The sequence below is a fragment of the Myotis brandtii genome, unplaced genomic scaffold (genome assembly GCF_000412655.1).
Source record: "Myotis brandtii unplaced genomic scaffold, ASM41265v1 scaffold1064, whole genome shotgun sequence".
NCBI lineage: Eukaryota > Metazoa > Chordata > Mammalia > Chiroptera > Vespertilionidae > Myotis > Myotis brandtii.
The window spans coordinates 16236-37233 of record NW_005353602.1 but is presented as its reverse complement, the minus strand read 5'-3'; the positions used below and the strand labels follow the sequence as shown (position 1 = coordinate 37233).

The window sequence follows — 20998 nt, the reverse complement described above, 5'->3', positions numbered from 1 at the left end:
TAATCTGAACAATAAAGATTAAAAAAAATAATAAAATCAATGGAAGTATATCCTGGATGAGGATTAAAAAAGAAATAAAAAAGATCCGCAAAAAAAAAGACGAGATGGGAGGATGGGTACCATTTGCTCCCACTTAGCAGATGAGGAAACTGAGGCTCTGTGAGGACCAAAGATGAACAGAGTGGCTAGGACTGTGGCCCGACAGTAGGGGTTTTAACCCCGTCTTCCCTGCTTCTGGGCTGCAGGCAGGGGATGCCGCCTCTCTAACCTCACTGCCCTTCCTGCCTCTCACACGCATGTGATAACAGTGGCCTCCTGCGACTGCATGGAGACTAAACATGAAAAGAGCGGGTGAGAACTCAGCCTGGCACTGAGCACATGGTCACCACAAAAAGCAAACGAACGGCAGTGGTTCGCCGGGGGCACTGCCCCCCAGAGGGCCTCTGGGAAGCTGTGGGGCTGTTTCTGGCTGTCACAGGGATGGGAGCGCTGGGTGGGCAGGCACAGCCGCCATGCCTGCAGCACTCCTCCCGAGGGACACTCACAGCCCCGGCTCCTCTGCAGAGGCCCTGCCTTGCAGTCTAGCCCAGGGCGTCTCACCTGGGCACTGCCGACACCTGGGGTGGGCGCTTCCTCGTCCTTGGCTGTCCTGTGCCCTGGAGGGTGCTTGGCAGCAGCCCAGCTCCCACCCACCAGGTACCAGTAGCTCCCCCCACGTTGTGACAACCCTACACGACCTCAGACACGACCCAATGTCCCCTGATGGGCACAAGCTGAACACGAAGAGAACCTATGTTTTCAGCTCTCCAGTCCCAGCGGGCAAGGGAGATCCGTGGGGATGCAGTGAGCGCGCACCTGTAACACCCCGTCAGCCCGCGTCTCGTCTGATGGCAGCAGCTGACACCCAAAGTGAGAGAAGTGGAAGTCCGCATGGGTGTGGGGGTGTGGGGGGTAGCAAACAGGAATGACACGTGGTCTCCCCTGTCCAACATGCAAAGCTGACATTCTCCTGCAGTCCCCATGTCTGAGACTACCCTCACGGACCCTCAATTTAAGGTAAAAGCACGCTTCCCGACCACAAAACATCTGCTTTCTGGTGCCACTAACATTTTTTTATACTTAAAAAAAAAAAGGGAAATGAATTTTAAAAAAAGGGAAAAGAAGGGAATGAATTTTAAACTGCTTGGGTAAAAGGCAGTGAATACTAAGCATTATTTATCCCAGGCCTCCATGCCCACGCTCGGAAGGACACACGCGGAACGATGCATACTGTGGAGAGAAGACTCTTCTGAGGCAGAGGGAACACGTGCGCTCCCTGCTCTCCAGCTGAGCGGAGGGAGCAGCCTGCACCGAGCCAAGTGCCTGGGCTCCGCTCTCCATCGCTGCCCTCCCGGCTCCCGCTCTGGCTTCCGGGCTGGCAGCTGGGGGCTGGGAGCAGTAACCTCGCTAATTCAGTAAATGAACTCTGACAAGACTAAATGGTTGTTTGGATGGATCCTCTCTCATCCCCCCTCCCCTCACTGCCCCAAACCTCAATTAAAACAAATAAAACACGAGACACTATCCGAGTCTTTTACAGCCGGTTCTCCAGCAGGAGTCAGAAAAATGCTAACGACACAGAGGCTGCGGTGAGCCGGCCGGCTTTGGGCCTGGAGTGGCCGGGGGTCACCCTGCCTTTGCTCTTCCTCCCTGGGCTCCCCGCCCCGGCCTCCTGCTCCCGTTTCGGGCAGGGCTGGGTAGGCTTGGGCATTACTCAGCTGCCATAGGCGTCTTCAGCCAATCGGAGGCGATGGCAGCCGCTTGCACCTTGCTGACAGCTGCTGTCAAAATACTCTCACAACCGGCGGCTCGATAATAACTCGAAAATGAGATACAAATGAGGGACTCTTCGTGAGTGGGACCGGCCACATGCTCCCCACCCCTGGCTCCCGAGCGTGGCGGGCAATGCGTGGGGATGCTGGAGATAAGCTCAGGCCACCGTGGAGAGATCAGTTAAAAAATAAACCCACAAAAAACCCCAACCAAACCAGCTAAACGTGCAAGGCTGTCCTGATCCCCTCGGCTCCCAGCGGTCCCGCAGGGCCGTGGAGCGGGTCCGGAATCCTCCCCGGGAGGGATGCTGCACAGGCGGAGCTGCACTGGATGTGCGGACGGAACCTGAGTGGGAACGACCCGTGGGGAGTTTTCTGTCCATCAATCAGGCAGCTCCCTCCCAGCCCACACCACATGGGCCTGGCCCCCCTCCCGCAGTCCACAGCAGGCCGCTGGGCTGTTTTTCTGTTTTTATTCATCAAGCCAACTCTTTCCCTAGGACGTGGGCTGCTTCTCCCTGGGGACGGGGATGCCAGCACACACAGTGTGTTCAGAAAAGCACAAACCAGCCCCAGGGAGGGCAAACTGTGTGGTCAGCACTTCCCGGCTCCCAGGACAGAGGGGCTCCGAGCGGGGAGAGGCGGCGGATCTGAACTCCTTGGCACTTGCCTGGGTTGGGCCTTGCTGGGTCTCTCTCTGCCGGTCAAGGCAGGGTCTGGGCTGTCCAGGTGGGCAGGGCTGTTAACATTCACTTACTCGAATCTTCAGAATGTCTGGGAAAATTCCACATTCACCCAAGAGGTTCAGGGGCCCTTAGAAAACCCACTGAATTTTTTATTATTTTTTGTTCTTTTGCTGTTCTGGGGTAAGCTTGGCTATATTAAGAGAAGCGGAGGCGAAGGCTCAGGCTGAGGTAAAAAAAAAAAAAAAAAAAAGCGCCTTTGCGAACAAGCCATTAAGGATCTTTATTTAAACTCAAGGTAGGCTGAGTCTAATTGTCTAATCCAGGCGCGTGGATTAGAAGCTTCTCCACACGCCTCTCTCTCTCTCTGCCCACACCTTCCCTCACAGACGCCTCTATTCCTCCGTCCACGCGTTGGGTAAACATGGAGCTTTTCCGGTTCGTGTGTGACAATGTGCGACCTGAATAACCCCCTCGGTGCCAGCGAAGGCCAGTTTAAACATCAACTCCCTCCCAGGAAGCACCCCCGTCACTTACTCTGAGCTGGGCTTTTACGAGCCACACTCAGAAGGACAAGAGGCTCTTGGCACCCCATGAAAAGGTGGGGTGCCAATCCGGGGTTACGTCAAACCTCACCTCCAGGGCCCAGGAAAGGAGGCAGAGACTGGAACTCAGGCTCGGGCCGGTGCGGCCTTTAAGCAGCTACGAGACCTCCGGCGAGGCCCTTAGCCTCTCTGACCGCCAGCTCCTCACCCGTGAGATGGCGATATTAATACCTGCCCGCCTACCAAGGCGTGCCAAGAGGAGGGATGCGGGAAAGCCCGTCAAAGCGATCGCTGTCATCTGGTGGGAATGTGGGCGGGTGGCTTTGGCTTTTGTTCAATTTCCCAAACTCTCTGCAATGGGTTGCTTTTCTCATCGGAAGAAAGACTTTTAAAGGACTAAAGGTCTGACTTGCTAATAACAGAGAAAGATTCCAAAGAGTTTTGTATATGAAAGAGTTTTGAAATGACATAAAACGCTGGTCAAAACAACACCTCACCAAAGTGGCACTGTCCTATCTTCATTTAATGCAATTGGAGGCTGTTGTTGTTTTTTGTTAATCCTTACTTGAGGATAGTCTCCCATTGATATTCAACAAGAGAGAGTGGAAGGGAGAGACACAACAGAGAGAAATTAGAGAGAGTGCAAGGGAGAGACACAACAGAGAGAAATTAGAGAGAGTGGAAGGGAGAGACACAGAGAGAGAAATTAGAGAGAGTGGAAGGGAGAGACACAGAGAGAAACATTGATGTGAGAGACTGATGTGATCAATTGGTTGCCTCCTGCATGTGTCCCAACCAGGGCCAGGGATCAAGCCTGCAACCGAGGGGTACTCTTGACCGGAGTTGGACCGGGACCCTTCAGTCCATGGGCCGACTCTCTAACCACGCTCAGTATTTTGCTCAAAAACCGGCTAGGGTGCAATTCAAGTTTTAAAAGGGTTGGCTTTGGCGTTAAAGAGCATACAATGGACAGAGAGGGGGCAGAGACGGTGCTAAGAGCCACCAGAAGGCACTCTGCATTGGTGTTACTGACGGAAGAGTATCGAGACGGATTATAGATCTGGACCTGCGGCGGCTATATCTTCCTAATACCAAAACCCACATTCTGGATCTCGTTCCTGCAAAACAATGCTATCCATCACACTAAACTAACATTCTTAATTTGAATTTCATTGATTTTAAATTTTGTTTGTGTTTAATTTGAAAATGTGTTCTGGTTTTATAGTCCTAAGAGAACCATGAGCATAAGTTGTCAGTTTGTTCGGAATTTTACATTTGTACACACTTAAGTCGCATATTAATAACAATATTTACATGATTGCCATGGGGGAAGGGCCACGAGATGTTTCCTTTTCTTTAAGAGGACTCCTTAGACATTACTCAGGTTTGAGAAACACGGGGCACGGCCCCCAATTTTATGAAATGTTCCATTAGAACAGAACACCCTTTCACAGACAATCATGCACTTGAGCTCCCTCACCCAGTGTCCTCGGGAGGACCAGAAAGGTCAGGTAACGTTCCTGAGAGCACACAGCTAACTAGCAGCAGGGCTGGGCGTAGGAGCCCCGTCCCTTGGCTCTCAGGGCCGCCCTGTGCATTGCAGGAGCTGTAGGTGTGAGCCACGCTAGATGACAGCTACCCCTGGGCCGGGCCGAAGGACAAGTCCTTGCCAGCATCACTGACCTTGTCCTTACAGCAAACCAGTGTTACCCTGGCCCTTCTATAGGGATGGACTCTGAGTCCTGGATTGTCACCAGGCCGACGATGTAGAAGACCTGCCCTCTCCGGACGGGCTTCAGTGGGTGGACCTGGGGTGCACGGCCCCCTGGGCCAAGGCAGTCCCTTCCCGGAGTTCCCGTTTGCTTCTGTAACCCAGCACCTGCCGCGTCCCTGCCTCACTAGAGATGCTTAGTAAATATTTGCTAAACGGACGAGCTCTTTCTTAACTAGAAAGCAGTGTGTGGAGACCTCCGTTTTCCAGGGGAAGCTCCGAGACAGGAGGAAACAGAAGCCTCCCGAGACGGCCGGGGCTCCCGCTGCCGCTCAGCACCCGGGACGCGGAGACAGGAGCACAATTATCAGCCGCAACAATGAGCCGACGGCGTCCTCCCCACAAGCCCAGACAAAGCGCAGAGACCTTGTAGCTGGCAAGGAAGTGAATGGAGAGAGAGGAAGTGTGAAGGCAAGGTGAGCGCAGGCTGCGGTGACGGCGTCCGACTGCAGGGAATCAGGGCGCCCAGTGCCACCCTGCCTGCCCCCCAAGGACCCGCAAGGCCTCCCCAGGTGCTCCCTGGGCCTCTGTCACTGGGTCTGGACCAGACGGTTGTGGAGAGAAAGAAAACGTCAGCTGCAATGGAAGACCAAGCCTCCGGAACCGCAAAGGAAGGGAGAAAGCCGCAACCCCACGCTCTCCAGCCCTCAGAGGTGCCTGTGGCTTTTTAGAGGAAAACTCTGTGGTTTCCCATGGGCCCTGGTTTGGGATACGCTGCCAGTCGGACAGAATCAGAAAAGCCCTTGCCACATGCCACGAACACCATGTTCTTAGGCCAACGCCTGCGGCGGTGGTGTACCTACTGCGGACGGTCCGTGGCGGACATCACTCACCAGTTGCCATGCCATTTCCCAGGAGCCCAGGCGGCCTCACCATCCTCCAACCCAATTCTAGCCCGCTGTGGCCAACAAGGCTGGGTATTGGCTTGCAAGGCGGCAGCTACCCACCCTGCCTGGCCTCGCCCAACCCCGTCACCGATTCATTCAACAAATGGAAGCTCTGAGAAGTCACGCCACGTCCAAGGTCACACAGGGCAGAGCTGGGCGAGAATTCAGGTCTCCTGACCCCCCCGCCCGTGTTCTCTCACTTGGAAAATCACACAGTCTCCTTTCCAAGCGACATCCAACTGCTGACGATGAGGACGAGGACGGCACGAGAAGGGAGAACCCGGGTAACCTGACATCTTGTCTGAGCAAGCGCTGTTGCGTCCTGGCCCCGGGGTCAGCGGCAGTAACTTTGAAAAATAACATTTAAAAAATATTTTATTTTATTGATCTTAGAGAGAGTAAGGGCTGCGCAACTGCCCGGAGGCACCATCGACATAGCCTCGATCTCAGGTCAGCGATACAGCGATGCTGGTGCAGCCGCTGACATCCAGGAGCTAGGAGGCGACCCTGAACCAGGTGTTCCCCACAGGAGTGTTCACCAGAACCCACGAACACACGCACCCATGGGCAGGCCAGCGGAGACCCGCGACCCGGGCACCACCCCTGCGGCCAGTGGTTGTGAGTGACACATCACAGCGAGGAAGGGGTGGCGTGCCGAGTGGGGCTGAGGCCTCGCTCAGGCTATTCCACCTGAATGTGCCGTCTCCCAGCCGCTGTCCTCTCTGCATCCCAGTCCTCACTGAAGCCATCAGGCTCTCTGCAAATGCATCCCCAAATCGACCAGGCAGCTCCCCCTTTCCACCTGACACTGGGTCCAGCCAGTCAGCTCTGGCCCAGGTGACCACAGAAACCACCCGGGGTGCCTCCTCAAACCCATGCTGACCCCTCTGCTCCCCACAAGATCTCTGAATATAAAAGCGCCCCACCCCCCCCCTCTGCTCAGAACCTGCAGTTGCTGTGGTTTTATGAAAGCCCAGAGGCCTGACATGCAAAGAGCTGACCGGGCCCAGGCGATCTTGAGGAACAAAGACACTAGACACCACGCGATAACAAAGCCGCGGTAATTAGGACCGCAGGTATTGGCACAGGGTAGACAGATAGACCCGTGGAACGGATCACAGCGTCCAGAGCGGACCCTCACACACACAGTCACCTGATTTATGACAAAATCAATACTGCAGAGCAGAGGAAAGAATGGTCTCGGCGATAAATGATGCTGGACCCACTGAATATCCATGTGGGGGAAAATGTCCCTCGATCTCTACCTCACGCCATACACAAAAATCAATCCCAGACGGACTGCATGCCTAAAGGTGAAAGGTCAAAGCTTGCAGAGGAAAACTCGGCAGACTTCCTTCATGAGCCTGGAGGAGGCAAAGGTTTCTTAAACAGGACACAGACATCCTCACCATGAAGGAAAAAATGACAAACTGACAATATTAACAGCCTCTATTCACCAAAGGACACCATTAAGACGGCACCATTAAGCTAACGACAAAATGGGAGAGAGAGGGACTCCAATCATATAGCCACCAAAGAACTAGGATTCAGAATATTTAAGAAATAATATAAAAAGTGACTAGAAAGTTAGTAAGAAAAATTGGCAAAGAAAAAAACCAAATGACCCAATTTTTAATAAATGGGCAAAAGACTTGAACAGGCATTCCACAACACAGTGTGTCCAAACACTCATAAATATATGAAAAGACATCTGATTTCCTTAGCCATCAGGAAAGTGCAAGATAAAACCACAATATGATGATGTCATTGTTTATCCACCAAAATGGCTAAAAAGAGAAAGAGAGACAATGAAGAAAAATTGGCAAAGAAAAAAACCAAATGACCCAATTTTTAATAAATGGGCAAAAGACTTGAACAGGCATTCCACAACACAGTGTGTCCAAACACTCATAAATATATGAAAAGACATCTGATTTCCTTAGCCATCAGGAAAGTGCAAGATAAAACCACAATATGATGATGTCATTGTTTATCCATCAAAATGGCTAAAAAGAGACAGACAATACCAAGTGTTGGCGAGGACGAGGGGCAACCAGAACACCCAAACTGATGGTGGCAGTGCCACCTGATACAAGTGCCCTGGGAACGAGTCTGGCAGTATCTAGTGACCTGAGCTGTACACACCCCATGACCAGCAATGCCCAGGCAGTGCCACCTGATACAAGTGCCCTGGGAACGAGTCAGTATCTAGTGACTGAGCTGTGCACACCCCATGACCAGCAATGCCCCTCCTCCATGGACACCCTACAGAAACCAGGCACACGGTCACCAAGACACACACGGGAATGTTCACAGGAACATTTATTCGTGAACTAGCTAAAGAACTGCAAACTGCCCAAATGCTCCCAGCAAAGTGGATATACTTTAGGGCAGTGAAACTACTCTGACACCATAATGGTAGTGTCATTATCTATCCGAACCCACAGGATGTACACCCTAAGGGGGAACCATCTGTAACCTGGACGCTGGGTGATTACTGTGTGTCAGTGTAGGTTCACTGATGTAACCCATGTCCCACTCTGGTGGGGGATGTGGGTAATGAGGGAGGGGCTATGTGGGTGGGGACAAGGGACATGTGAGAACTCTCTGCACCTTCCTCTCAATGTAAACCTAACCTGCTCTGAAAAACAGTCTTAAAACAAGACAAACCTCAGCACAGTGGAAGGGGCAGGGGCCCCTGATGAGGAAACGGGTCAGAGTGGGGAGTGGCTGGAGAAGGGAACCCAGAGATGGCGCTGGGACCTCACCTCTTGTCCTTAGCGGGGGTCAACGGGCTACAGCCTTGCCTGTAATGTTTGTACGTTTTATAAAAGGGGGAGAAAGAACACCTTAGTTGTGTAGCTAAAACTAGAAACAAAACCAAAACCCTTACCTAGGGTGTGCCCATCTCCACGAGGCCATGTTTACCTTTGTTTGGGGATCAGCACCCTGTCCCCATAAAGGGCCAGAGAGCCAATCATTTATAGGCTTGAGGGTCATTTGGTCTCTGACACTAATACTCAATGCTGCCACTGGTGTGACGCACCACCTACAACACGAAAACGAGTGATGGGATGGGGTACCCTCTACCCTGGGTCTCTCTGCAGGGGTGGGGGAGGGGCACCTGGGGAAGCCTTGCCCTCCCCACCCCACCCCTCAGAGAACTCTGGCTGAGGGTTTCCTCTCCCCCCACACACCCCTTCTGCAAGGCCCTGAGGAGCTGCTCAAGGCTATTTTCTTTTCTTTCTTTTGCAGAGCCTCTTCCCTAAGAAGCCTGGTAAACAGGAAGTAACCCCCTCTGCTCAGGGCAGATGACAGTGCTGGCGGCTCACGGCTTTGGAAAAGTATTGCTGACAAACCAGGAGTTAATCAGGCAATGACCCCACACCTGGGCGAGGGAGGACTCAGCAGGCCAGCTGTCCTCAGCCCTCCCTCCACAGTCATGGTCATGGTCACTGAGAGAGGAAATGAGGAGAAGAGATCAGGGACGGACAGCGCTGTCCACAAAGCCGACACAACAGGTGCACCGGGCACAGGAGATGCAAGCGTGTAATTAAGGCCTCCAGACACCTGTTGTGAGCTCACCCATTCACACCCCTAGCAGGTGGTTCACACCTCCAAGAAAGAAACTAACTAACAACAAAAAAAGAGGCTCAGATGAAAAGCTCTCCCTCTGCAGCCTGCAGCCGCCTGACCAGCCAGCAGCTCTCACTGATATCGCTGACCCTTGGGGACAATGGGGGGAGGGCCTCTAGACCAGGGGTCCTCAAACTACGGCCTGCGGGCCACATGCAAATACAAATATTGTATTTGTTCCCGTTTTGTTTTTTTACTTCAAAATAAGGTATGTGCAGTGTGCATAGGAATTTGTTCATAGTTTTTTTTTTAAACTGTAGTCCGGCCCTCCAACGGTCTGAGGGACAGTGAACTGGCCCCCTGTTTAAAAAGTTTGAGGACCCCTGCTCTAGACTGAGAGTCACCTGGCAATGCTGCTGCAGAGCTGTGTGACCCTGCGCAACTCCTTAGCTTCTCTGTGCCTCACGAGCTCCGTCTTTATCAGGATTCCATGGAGCAAGGCTCTGCACAATGGCTGTGTGTGCTCAGCAAACATTTACTGAGCACCGGCTCTGTATCAGGGAGCTGTGGACACAGCAGAGAGGCAGACAGTGTGTCTGAGATTGTAGTCTGGGGCAGGGGTAAGGTGGACACTAAACCACCACGTGGACAGCACTCCCAGGGCAGCAGTGCGACGGGCTGGCGGACAGTAATGCGGGCTGCGGGAGAACAGGCCAGGCCAGCTACCCTGGCTGGGGTTGGGAGTGAGCCAGTGGGAGGGGAGCTGAAGGCCTCACTTTTAGCAGCTATAACTCGGTGCTCTGGGAGACGACGGTGCCCTCTCTAGACCTGGGAGACAGGAGTGGTCCGAGCCCAGGCTCTGAGTCAGACACTGACATTCAACTCCGGGCTCAGCTGAGTGGTCTCAGCAGGATGCTTTGTGTCCCGGTCTCCAGTTCCCTTCGGGATGCAGAAGAGGCAACAGCATCCCGCCCCCCTTTTTTGCAGGCTGCTGTGCAGCTAAAGGGGAAGACACTGCCTGGGAAGGAGCGCAGCCAGGCGCCCACAGCAGTGAGAGCTCCGTAAGACGGAGCTGGGATCTTGATTACACCTGGTAGGGCAAGTCCACAAAACGTGCCTGGCAAAATGGATCAGACTGGTTCCCCCAAACCCTGTTGGCCACTGGCTTTGTCTGAAATCGGTCTCTGGTTTCCTGGACAAGCTGGTCTCCCTGAGAAGGCTCACAGCGACCCCTGCTGGCCGCCCCTCGGAACAGCCTCAAACTCCGAGCTCACAGGCACAACAAAGCAAGGTGAGCCCTGGCAGAGGCCTTCCCGTCTCCAGGGGTTGATGCAAATCCCAACAGAACAATGGCAGGGGGAAGGCACCGCATGTAATTACGCTCAGTGGACACTAATTCCCTGTCTTCTCAAAATAAATTATAAAACACAAGACCAAACAAAGTGCTGTTCCCTTGCCGTGTGGTCTTTTGTTCCCTGGATAAGTGTCATCCTAAACAGACTGCGAACCAAGTGAAACTGTCATTTCGACGGGATACTATTTCCTGATCCACACGCGCCGTTTGGAGCAATTCCGTTCGGAGCTGGCAGGTCTTAAATTGGATTCTTTTTAAAGAGTGGAGGCATGTTAACCAAGCGGACACCATAGGCTAGGACCCATACGCGCTGTAGCGACGCCCTTGCGCACACTCCTCTCCACTGCTATCCAGGCTGCAGGAAAACATCCCCCAGAGTGAGACCCCATCTCACCAGGCTGCCCCCACACAGGGGACCTGGCCCACCGCGAAGGCCCTGCTACTCAGAACCCGGTGGGGCCGGTGTCTTTGCTTCAACCCCGGCCAACCACGCCTGCAGAGACCCAGGCCTGCAGGAGCCCAGGCCTGCAGGGACCCAGGCCTGCAGGAACCCACGCCTGCAGGGACCCAGGCCTGCGGGAACCCACGCCTGCAGAAACCCATTCCTGCAGGAGCCCAGGCCTGCGGGAATCGTGCGCCAGCATGTGACTTAGCGCGGCAGGGAGGACGGAGATTTTTAAAGCAGATCCTCTAACCAGCTTCCCTTTCTTTAAACCACCGAGTGAGAGCAAAGGGGTAAATTTCACACCAGGAAACTTCGCTCTAGTCTCTGGAACACAGAACTTAACTTTGCATCCACTGCTGACCTTGTAAAATGCTAACTGGCAATTCTAATACACCCAGCTCTTCATGCTGGAACTAGACACACACAGGCTGCATGGCCGAGGCCTGGTATGCAGAATCCTTCATTATTCACCCATGTAGGTTTCCAGAACTCTCTTAGGTCCCATTCAAGCCTGGACGAGCTGCCTGGCTGGGGCTAATGTCACCTGCCCTTCCATTCTGAGGGCCAGAAGGCCTCTCTCTGGGCCGCCCAGCACACACCTGGGCATGCCTGGGCTTAAACATCCCCCTTATTCCCTCTCATAGCATCCGGGACTTGGTGCTGGGGGGCAGCTAACCAACCTGAGAAAGCGGACAGTGTGAGGTACGAGCGCAGGGCTGCAGCCAAGTGGCCCCTGCGCTGTATCCCGTCCACACAGACTTTGTCCTGCACGGTGTTTGATTTTAGAAAGCGAATGACTTGCCAACATATTCCCCTAAAAATTCGGATTGCCAGTTTCTCTTTCCAAACGTGGGAAGAACTGGCTGATCAAACCTGCATTTCTGCACATCACCGCGTCAGTCCCCGCCTGGCCTGCTCCTGCAGGTCCTCTCATCTGCTGGGCCCGAGAGGTCTCTGCAGGTTGGCATTACTTATGTAGGGGATGCACCTTCATTTTAAAAGGTGCTCTCCACACACAGCCATGCAGCCCAGTGGTCCCCACCCTGGCTGGACTTTCCAAGGGAATCCAACGCTGGGGGTTGGGCCTGACAGGGGTAAGCCTGTAAGTCACCAGGTGATTCGAAGGGGCTGCCAAGGTGAGGAACCACTGGCTTAAACCAAAGGAGGGCCCTGAGCAGTAGAAACGTCAGCAAGACCAAGGGGAGAGCTGATGGGGGAGAAGACCGCCCTTTCTACTACTTTCTGCCCCACACTCTGGAGAGCAGAGCTGAAACTCGGAGATAAATCACAGGCAGCCACAGATGACCTTTAGAGACCACGGCGCTGGCCCCCAGGGGTGCCACCGTGGCCCCAAGGCCGCCTCCCCAAAGCTCCAGCAGGTTCCCACATATGCCGTCCCCCGGACCGAACCGGGACCGAGCCGGCGCTGCTCACCTGAAGAGTTCGCGGATCTCCCGGCTGTGGGCCTGGAAGGGGATGTTCCGCACCAGGATCTTGGAGGTGGTCTGCTTTCTGGGAACTTGCTTCTTCCGAGCGGATGTCAGGGCTGGCCTGCAGGGTGGGGGAGGGGCCGGTCACTTGGGGGTCGGTAGCTGCTGCCTTACACTGACTCGACCACCCTCCCCCCAAACCAAAGCTGGTCTTCCCTTCAGGCGAGGGAGTTAGGGAGTGAGTGTGCACGAGGCTGCGGGCACAGGGCAGGAGGCAGCCTCCCCGGGGAATAGACCATAATCATCTTCTCTGGTCACACATCCCACCCGTGGGTGTCTCCTGCCCTTCATCCAAGAGACTTAGAGGCCACTAGGACTGAAGACAGAGCCCTGGTGAGGAGAGGCCTATCTCTCCCCAAACCCAGACTCCTCTGTCTCGTTCCAGACGCAGAAAGACCCCAGCTGGTCCGAAGGTCTTGATGGCGAGCGAGCTTTCATCACTCACCAAGAGCACATCCAGCTTCTGCTCAGGGAGCTGGACCGGAGGGGAGGGAAGAAACTCCACCAACACAGCCCTGCCTTTCCTGCCCCTGCTCCCAGGGACCTCCCGCTCCACGGAAGGGTCAAGGCTCGCTGCGAGTTAACATCCAGGCGCAAATGCCAACTTGGCCGCTTGGGATCTGTGTGGCTGGAGCAAGGCACTTGGCCCCTAAGGCCTCAGTTTCCTTAACCATAGAGGGTCTAGTAATGGTGCCGACCTCAAAATGCCTGAGAACTTAACGAGAGAGGTCATGTCAAACACTGTGTAGCGCCCACGTGTGATAAACATCCCTCTGATGACTGTTGCTACGGCCGCTTCCTGTAAGTCCGCCCCATGTCACCTCCACAGAGGCCCTCCCTACCATCTCCGCTGAAACAGGAACCCCGGCTTCACTTCTCTTCCTGGGGCCTATCGCTGTCTCACAGCCAAGGACATTCAACCACGTTTCTATTCACTGTCTGTGTCTAGGGCTGTGCTGGCCAACAGCCCGACTCCCTAGGAACAGGGACTGAAGAAAGGTCGCCAGATCTCCACCCGTGGCCGAGTTCTCGTGTGCCCCGCGCGTGTTAGACGCTCCGCACAACCTCCGGCCATTACGTTTCAATTCCAGGCACAGTCACCCCCAAGGTCACCCCTGGATTGGAACCCACAGCTGTGGGGCTCAGGAGCCTGGACCCCCGCGCTCACACCGCAGCTCAGGAACCCATCGGGTCTCCGAGGGCTCCTGTACCGAGCCTTCTTCTCGCTAAGGATGTTCTGCGTGGCAGACCGGGATGGGAGCACCCAGGCGGCCTGGGCTGGAATGTCAGGCAGCATCAGCAGACAAAGAGGGAGGAGACAGCAGGTGAGCTCACTGAGAGCTAGTTTGCTCCAGGACCACACAAGGACCGAGTGGCTGAAAAGTACCAAGCAAGTATCTGAGACCGGCCCTAGGGCCGTTAGATGTGGTCGCTTCATCGCCTGAGGCCAGTGGATGGCAATGGTAATGGTGACGATGGCGTACACTGCGCACGCGTTCTGTGCTGGGCGCTGTGCGAAGCCCCTCACGTATACATACTAGCCCATTTAGACGTACGGACAGGTGGAGATATCGGGGCAAAACTAAAGCTCAAAAAAGCTCACTGCTTCAGGAAGCTGGGCCCTGGGCATTGGTCTGTCGCTGGTCACCACCTCAAACACCTACTGAATCTCAAGTTAACGGAGGCCGTGTGGGCACTGTTGTCTGGCTCCATAATAAAAAGCCCCATGAAGGGATGCGTCTAGGTTTCACACTTCTGGTTCGGCCCACGTGGCAGCCAGCGGCACGCCTTCCCTGGTTTACGGGCCCGGCCAAGGTAGTGGGATGTGCTTGTTTCTCCTGCCTGCGCCCCTGCCTTCCACTGCGTGTATTAAACATTTACCCAAGGACTGGCCGGCCCCCGTCCGTCAGGGAAACGGTGACAGAGCTGGCAAGCATGCCACCACCTTAATTAGGAAGGGTAGGGGAGAGGATGTAAGGGCCGTGAGACGCCCCTCGGGGCACCAGCAGCAGCACCGAGAGGATGAACCCGGATGACAGGGAAGGGAAGGCCCCGGGGACTCACTTAGTGGCTCGTTCCGAGATCCTCACTTCCAGCTTGTGGTCGTCCACGACGTGACCCTATGAGGTAAGACGACACGCTTGTCCCTCTTCCTCTTAGAAACACCCGCCCGCCCCCTGCCTGGCTTCGGCTGAGCGAGGGGATGGGAACCTTTGGGGGGACTGACTGGTCCCGGGAGGAGGGACCAGCTGGAGCCCAGGACAGAGCAGGGCTTTTCCTGGAAACACCCTCGCTGAGCCGGCAGCAGCTGGTGGTCAGAGACCTGGCGCTCCAATGTCCTCTCGAGCCACGAGGGACTGGGACCATTCTGCCACGCGAGGGCACAGGATTTTCCCCGGCTGCAAGTGTTTTCAGCCCAGCGAGCCCCTTCGGCCCGGCTTGCAGAGTTCAGTCTGGTTTGTATGCTCTTCCAAAAAAGGTCTAAGCCCAGTGGAGCTGCATCTAAGCAAGGCTCTGAGGTCGGTCCCTCGAGGCAAAACTGGCATATTAGGAAAATCACCCTCAAAAATCCCTTAAATCGCCCATAAGACACAGCACGCACGGCTCCGTGCGAACGACTCTCTGCACAATGTGCACACGTGCGCGCACTGCGAGGACAGATGGCGCTGTGCCCAGCAGAGCCCCGCAGATCCGGGTTCACATGGGCGGGGAGGAGGGCCGCGGAGCGTGCAGAGCTGACTCCCGGTGCCGCTCAGAAAATAGCACGAACAAAACACCACGGACCCGGGTCGCCGGGCCCACCTTCCTCTGAGGCCAAGGAGCGGGCGGGAGTGTGGGGTTTGTTCTGGGTCATGCCTGCCCCTTCACTGACTGCTTGGCCCCCGTGGGCACCTGCGTGTGCGAGCCCTGCTGGAGAGAGCCTTTCAAACGGAAGGCGGAGGGAGGCCCCCAGGCCATCACGTCCCCATCATCCTACCCAAACCCAACTCAGCCCTCCGTGCAGCTGCCTTGAGTCAAGGGGAAGGTCAAGTTCTACTAGAACAACTGTACTGGCCACGTGCCCAGTTATGACCCACAAGGCCGTTCCCGTGACCAGGGAGCTCTCCTGGGACAGTCAGTCACCTGGACCATTCCTACAAATGAGCGAAGCTGCCCAGGACGGTGAAACTGTAGGGCGCCTTTCCACTGCACCCGGGCCACGCGCACCTCTGGGAGAGGAAGGAGAGCTGGGTGGTGAGCACACCCGGGCCCTTGATAACGAGCTGTGGGTGAATGAATGAATGCACCACAGTGACCACAGACCCTGAGGAAGGCTCTTGGCTGCTCTTGGGCCACAGTCCCCTGGAGAATTGGAGGCAGCGTGGGCGATCCGCACTCCCACTCAGTATGGAGGGCTGACGGGACGCCACCCCCCACCTGCCTGTGACTCGGCCCTCTCCCGAGAAACCCTTTACCTGGAGCTGCTTGAGCGCCTTCTGGGCCTGCTCCGGCTTCCTGTACTCCACGAAGCCGAACCCCATAGACAGCAGCGCCCCTGGAAGAGAGAGGCGGGAATCACGCTGCGTGGCTGGTGGGGAGGAACACGAAGAGGGAGCAAGGCCAAGTGCAAGGGCCCCTGGCCCTCGGCTTTGTATCCTCTTCCTCACACCCTCCTTCATTCCCCCTAATGTTTCAGCTCCTGGCTCGCCATTCATTACTAGTCATCTCGTAGAGTCAGCCAGGGAAGCGATACAGCCACCACCCGAGGCAGGCTGCCTGGAATTAACAGATGACTGGCGTGATAATTAGCTTCGTAATAGAATTCCGCCTTTGGGAGGGAGAGGGGACTGACGGGGACAAGCATGGCAGTGACCGCAGCAAAGCCTCTCCCTGGCAGTCCCCTGCCCTCCTCCAGGTAATGCTGAGGTGGACGTGGGCGGGACAGTCCCACACGCCCAAGGCTCACTCTAACAGTGCTTCTGACCATCGGGCATGAGGCTGGGAGAGGGAGGGAGGCGGCCTCAGGCCGTCAGGACGGGGAGCTCAAACTGTACCAGCTCTGGCTTCCCGACCTCGGATGCATAGCACTGGGGCGGGGTTTAGAGGACACACACAACGTAAGACCTCTAACTGCATCTTGCCCTTTCGACAGAAAATGTGATGCGTGCCTCCCCCAGCATTTCACACACATTTCCTGAGCCTATTCTGTTTCCCCCCAAGGTGAACTCCAGGACTGGCTGGGGTCGGATGGAGGCCTCTGTCTTTTGGAACTAGCCTGTCTCTCCCGTCTCCCGCCATTGCCTTTGCCTTGCGCACTCCCGCCGGCACTCGGCTGCTCCCACCTCCAGCCTCTGTCCCCTGCCTGCTGCCTGCTGCCTCCACCTCCCAGCCTCGGGCTGACGTGAAACCCTGTGCTGGGCAGCCCCACCTGGCCCCTCCCACTGTGCTGCAGCCACCAGCTCGTGTGTCCCTCAGGACACAGCTGTAGGCGGACTTGTGGCATCCCTGCAAATGCCACCAAACTGAAGGGAGGGGGACTGCATGGCTGTGGAAACAAGGGGTGTTTACAGGACACACAAAACAAGATCTCTAAGAGCATCTTGCAGGAGGCCAGGGCTGGAGAGGAGACACAGCAGAGGCCGAGCAACTCGGGACAACACCCGAGGCCGAATGGAGAGACCACGGCGGCCTCTGCATGGCCCCGGCACCCACCGACCAGTGAGGTGGGTGGCTAATGCCTCGGTGGAACCTTCCAGATGGTCTCCGTCTGGGTTACTTCTCGGAGGGGAAGGGGAGAGTCCTGGATCGGCATTTCCTGCTGTTCCCGAGCAAGTTCCCCCAGCAGAGGTGCTGGGGAGGAGAGGCCTCTGCCACTGAACGGCGCCACCCTACCGGCCTGTGCCTGCTCCCAAACCGTCCGACAGTCCAGGTTCTCAGACCCTGACGTGCGCGGCTGCCCCGCTGGGCACCAGAGTCTCTGGGACACAGGAGCCAGGGCCGCTCTGCCAAGCGGGTTCGGCAGTGACAATATTTCAGAACAAGAGGACTCTCAAAACAACCTGGTGCGAGTCGCCCTTACCCCCCACCCAAAGCTCCCGTTTCTTCCGGAACCATTTGGTTCCGGCTGAGGCTCCGCAGGCAGTACCTGCTTTGTTCTTCTTCCTGGAAATGGAGCAGCTCTTCACCGCGCCCACCTTGGAAAACACCTGGAAGAGAGTTAACAGGTGTCGCCGCCGTTCCCGGCTGATCCGGCAACCGTCCCAGGCGGGGCCTTAAACACGGGGGTGCCCAGGCTGTCCCCTAAGTCCGTGCCGCTGACACTGACTGCGCTTTCGCAGGACGGGCGCCTCCCCAGGCATCCGACGTGTCCCTTGGTGTTGTGGGTGCCCTCCCTCCCCAGCCCCAGGCTGGTCTGGCTGCTGCTGGGGTCCTGGGCGACAAGTCCACTGGACGGCCCGGCAGAGATGTCAGGCGGTGGGCGTTGGCTGCTCAACTAGATCAACACGACCACCTGCTGACAGGCAGGCCAGGCAGCGACTACGTGAGCCGGGGGGTTCCCAGCCCACACCCCGGAGCCATCACTCACCCCCTTCAGCGTCTCCTCAGTTGTGTCAAAGTTGAGATTTTTAATAAACAGGGTACACCCAGGAAGGCTCTCTTCCTCCTCCTCCTCCTCCTCCTCCTCTTCCTCCATCTTCAACGAAGCGTCGGCTGCTCCTCCCTCTGTCGGCTTTTCACCTTCGCGGGTCTCGCTGTCTGGCACTGGATCCCCATCAAAAAAACAGAAACAAAAAGAAGCACCCAAAATCCATTAAATGACGCCTACTCTGCCTCAGGCTCAGAACCTGCTGGATCCAGGGTGTTCTGCTGGGGGGGCGGTGCCAGGAGGGGCACCACTCCCAGCCTGGGCTGGGTTAGCAAGTCCTGATGGACAGGGAGAGGCGGTCCCGCCCCTTCCTCTGTTTTGAAGAGAAAGGAACATGAAACACAGACCCCAAACGATGACCCTTCAAAGGCTCGGACTCCCCACACTCATTTGAACTTCCAAGTAAACTGCCGTGTGAACTTCTGTGTGAATGGTTTTATTGACCCCCAAACCTTCAGCAAGTTTTATTTTTTCTAAAAGAAAAAATACTTAGTGAACTTTCAAACTAAAACTCAACTTTAAAACTTTTCAGAAATTACAGAACGCCAACAATAGCTCTGAGGCTAAGGGATGCTCCTTTCAATTACAACTCCCAACACGCACAGCTTCAGGGAGCACTGACAAAGGAGTGTTTTCACCCACACGTGACATGTTCGATTCAGAGTCAGGCATCGCGTGGGAACGCGGGACACACACACCAAACGCTCCTGAGCAGGAGAGGAGAGTTACAGGGCCACCAACGCCTGGGATAAGGGGTGTGGTCACTGACAACGATGCTTCCGAAGGATGTTCGACCACACGGACAAGTTCATGGGCAGCTCGAGGTGCTAAATAGAACCTGATGCTCGTGATAAAAAATTAGGAGGAAAGTAAGACAGGAAACAATACACAAGGTCACTCACTGCCCTCACAGTCTGTACACCGGGGACAGAGCAGAGCTCCCGGGACTGTCCTGAGGGCTCACAGGCTTCCTCACAGGCCTGGAAGGAAGCAGGACAATTGGTTTTGTTTGTTTTTAAGCCTCACCAGAGAATATTTTTTCCATTGATTTTTAGAGAGTGGAAGGGAGGGAGGAAGAGACCGAGAGAAACATCGGTGTGAAAGAGACATCGGTTGGCTGTTCCCACACGCGCCCCAACCGGGGCTGGGGATCGAATCTGCAACTCAGAATGTGCCTTTAACCCGGAATCGAACCAGCGACCCTTCAGTGCGTGGGTCAATGCTCTAACCATTCAGGTACAGTGGCCAGGGTGGGACAGTTTTTCTTTCAGAAAAGAAAAATAGCGTTTCGGTCGGTTCTGTGTTTGAGTGCCCTCATTCATACTTCAAGTTGTTCAAACAAGCGTTCTCACCCCTCCTTAAGTATGTTCTGTGAACCAGCTGTGACTGCAGACACTTGAAGGTTGTACTTACTCGCCCATTGTGCAGGCTGGGCTTATTTCACGTACACCCAATGTTCTGGAGTTTAGTAACTTCCATCCTATCACACACACACATGCACACGCACACGCACACGCGGCAGGAAAGCAATGCTCAGGGTGCTCCTGGTTATTTCTGGAGATGGGGTGAGAGTGTGAATTCCACCCGAGGTGACGGGAGCCTCACAGGGATGCCCGGGAAACGTGTTCAGTTTCCATCAACCTCCCCCATTTCCCCCCAAGTCACATGGTCGGGGCTGGACACAAGTCCCCCCCACCCCACATCCAAGCTTCTGATGCCCCTCCCACAGCCTCCAGGAAATAAACCATCTCAGCAAAGGCAGCCATCAGCTGGGCCCTCACCCCTCGGCCTCAGGGCTCTGAGCAGGGGGCCCACCCCTCCCTGCAGATCCAGACCCTGCTTGGCTGGCTGGCACGGGGCAAGGCAACTCAGCGTGCCACCCAGAGCTGATGGAGACATCCCTGCCTCTCGCACACACCAGCACTCAAATGGTTCAGACTTCTGAGACCCACGGGGGCTGCTTGGGGTTCAGGTCTGTCCCCACACCTGTGCTGAGCACCAAAGCCTCTCCATCCCGCCCTCTTTCTGCTGCAGGTCTAATGCTTGCAAGTCCTAGTGAAGCGTCAACTGCTTTGTCACAGGACAACCCTTTGAAGCCCTAAGGGAACGGGTGACAGCTGAACAGCAGTGGGACAGGCGTCTTCTCTCCCTCGGAGGTGAAGCTAGAACCCAGCGTCTCTCCAGGACAAAAAGAATCATCTACATAAAGGCTCCTTCCCACACAATTTACCCAACAAGGGACTCCACCGTGTGGCCATTTGCACTCGATCTCCACTTGCAAAGCAAAGCAGGGTGCACACTGTATCACTGACGATGGGGAAGCAGAGCTACGCAAAGCAGCTAAGACTTCGGTTCCGAATGAGAACTTCAATGGAAACGAAGGCCACGGCCTTCAGCTGGGAGGACAGCTCCACCCTGGCTCTTATTGCATTTGCGTCGGAGATGAGAGGAGAAAGGAAGGAACTGAGGCCCACGCCGCACGCAGCTCCAGGCCTCAGTGTGCTGTCTCGTTAGGGACCTCAGCAGCCACATTCCCAGGGAAAATTCTGGGGCTGCCGGAATTTTAAGTCTCAGGTGCCTGCAGGTTGGAGAGAGGTTTATGGAAGACTAAAAAAGATTAAAAAAAAGAACAGTGGGGATGATGGAGACCAAGAGGGCTCACAGCAGTTTAAGGGGCAGCCCCCTCTTGACACTGGCCAACAGCTGCCACGTAGGAAGGTCAGCCCAGGGTGTCAGACGTTCAGATGTTTCCAAAGAAGCTGAAAGTCCAGCTCGTACTGGAAAACCCATGGTTTAAAAGCCTCGGCAAC

General features: G+C 55.4%; 1 protein-coding gene across 1 annotated transcript in view; it reads right to left on the bottom strand.

Annotated features, from left to right (window-relative positions):
* Positions 1-20998, bottom strand: part of RBM19 (RNA binding motif protein 19) — an 87706-nt gene that overhangs the window by 51512 nt on the left and 15196 nt on the right. Inside the window, exons 12-16 of the mRNA XM_005857034.2 lie at positions 18129-18304; positions 17688-17748; positions 16018-16097; positions 14627-14682; positions 12507-12623 (exon numbers count right to left, since the gene is read on the bottom strand). Of these exons, the coding sequence (XP_005857096.2) occupies positions 12507-12623; positions 14627-14682; positions 16018-16097; positions 17688-17748; positions 18129-18304 (490 nt within the window). The remainder of the gene's footprint in view (positions 1-12506; positions 12624-14626; positions 14683-16017; positions 16098-17687; positions 17749-18128; positions 18305-20998) is intronic.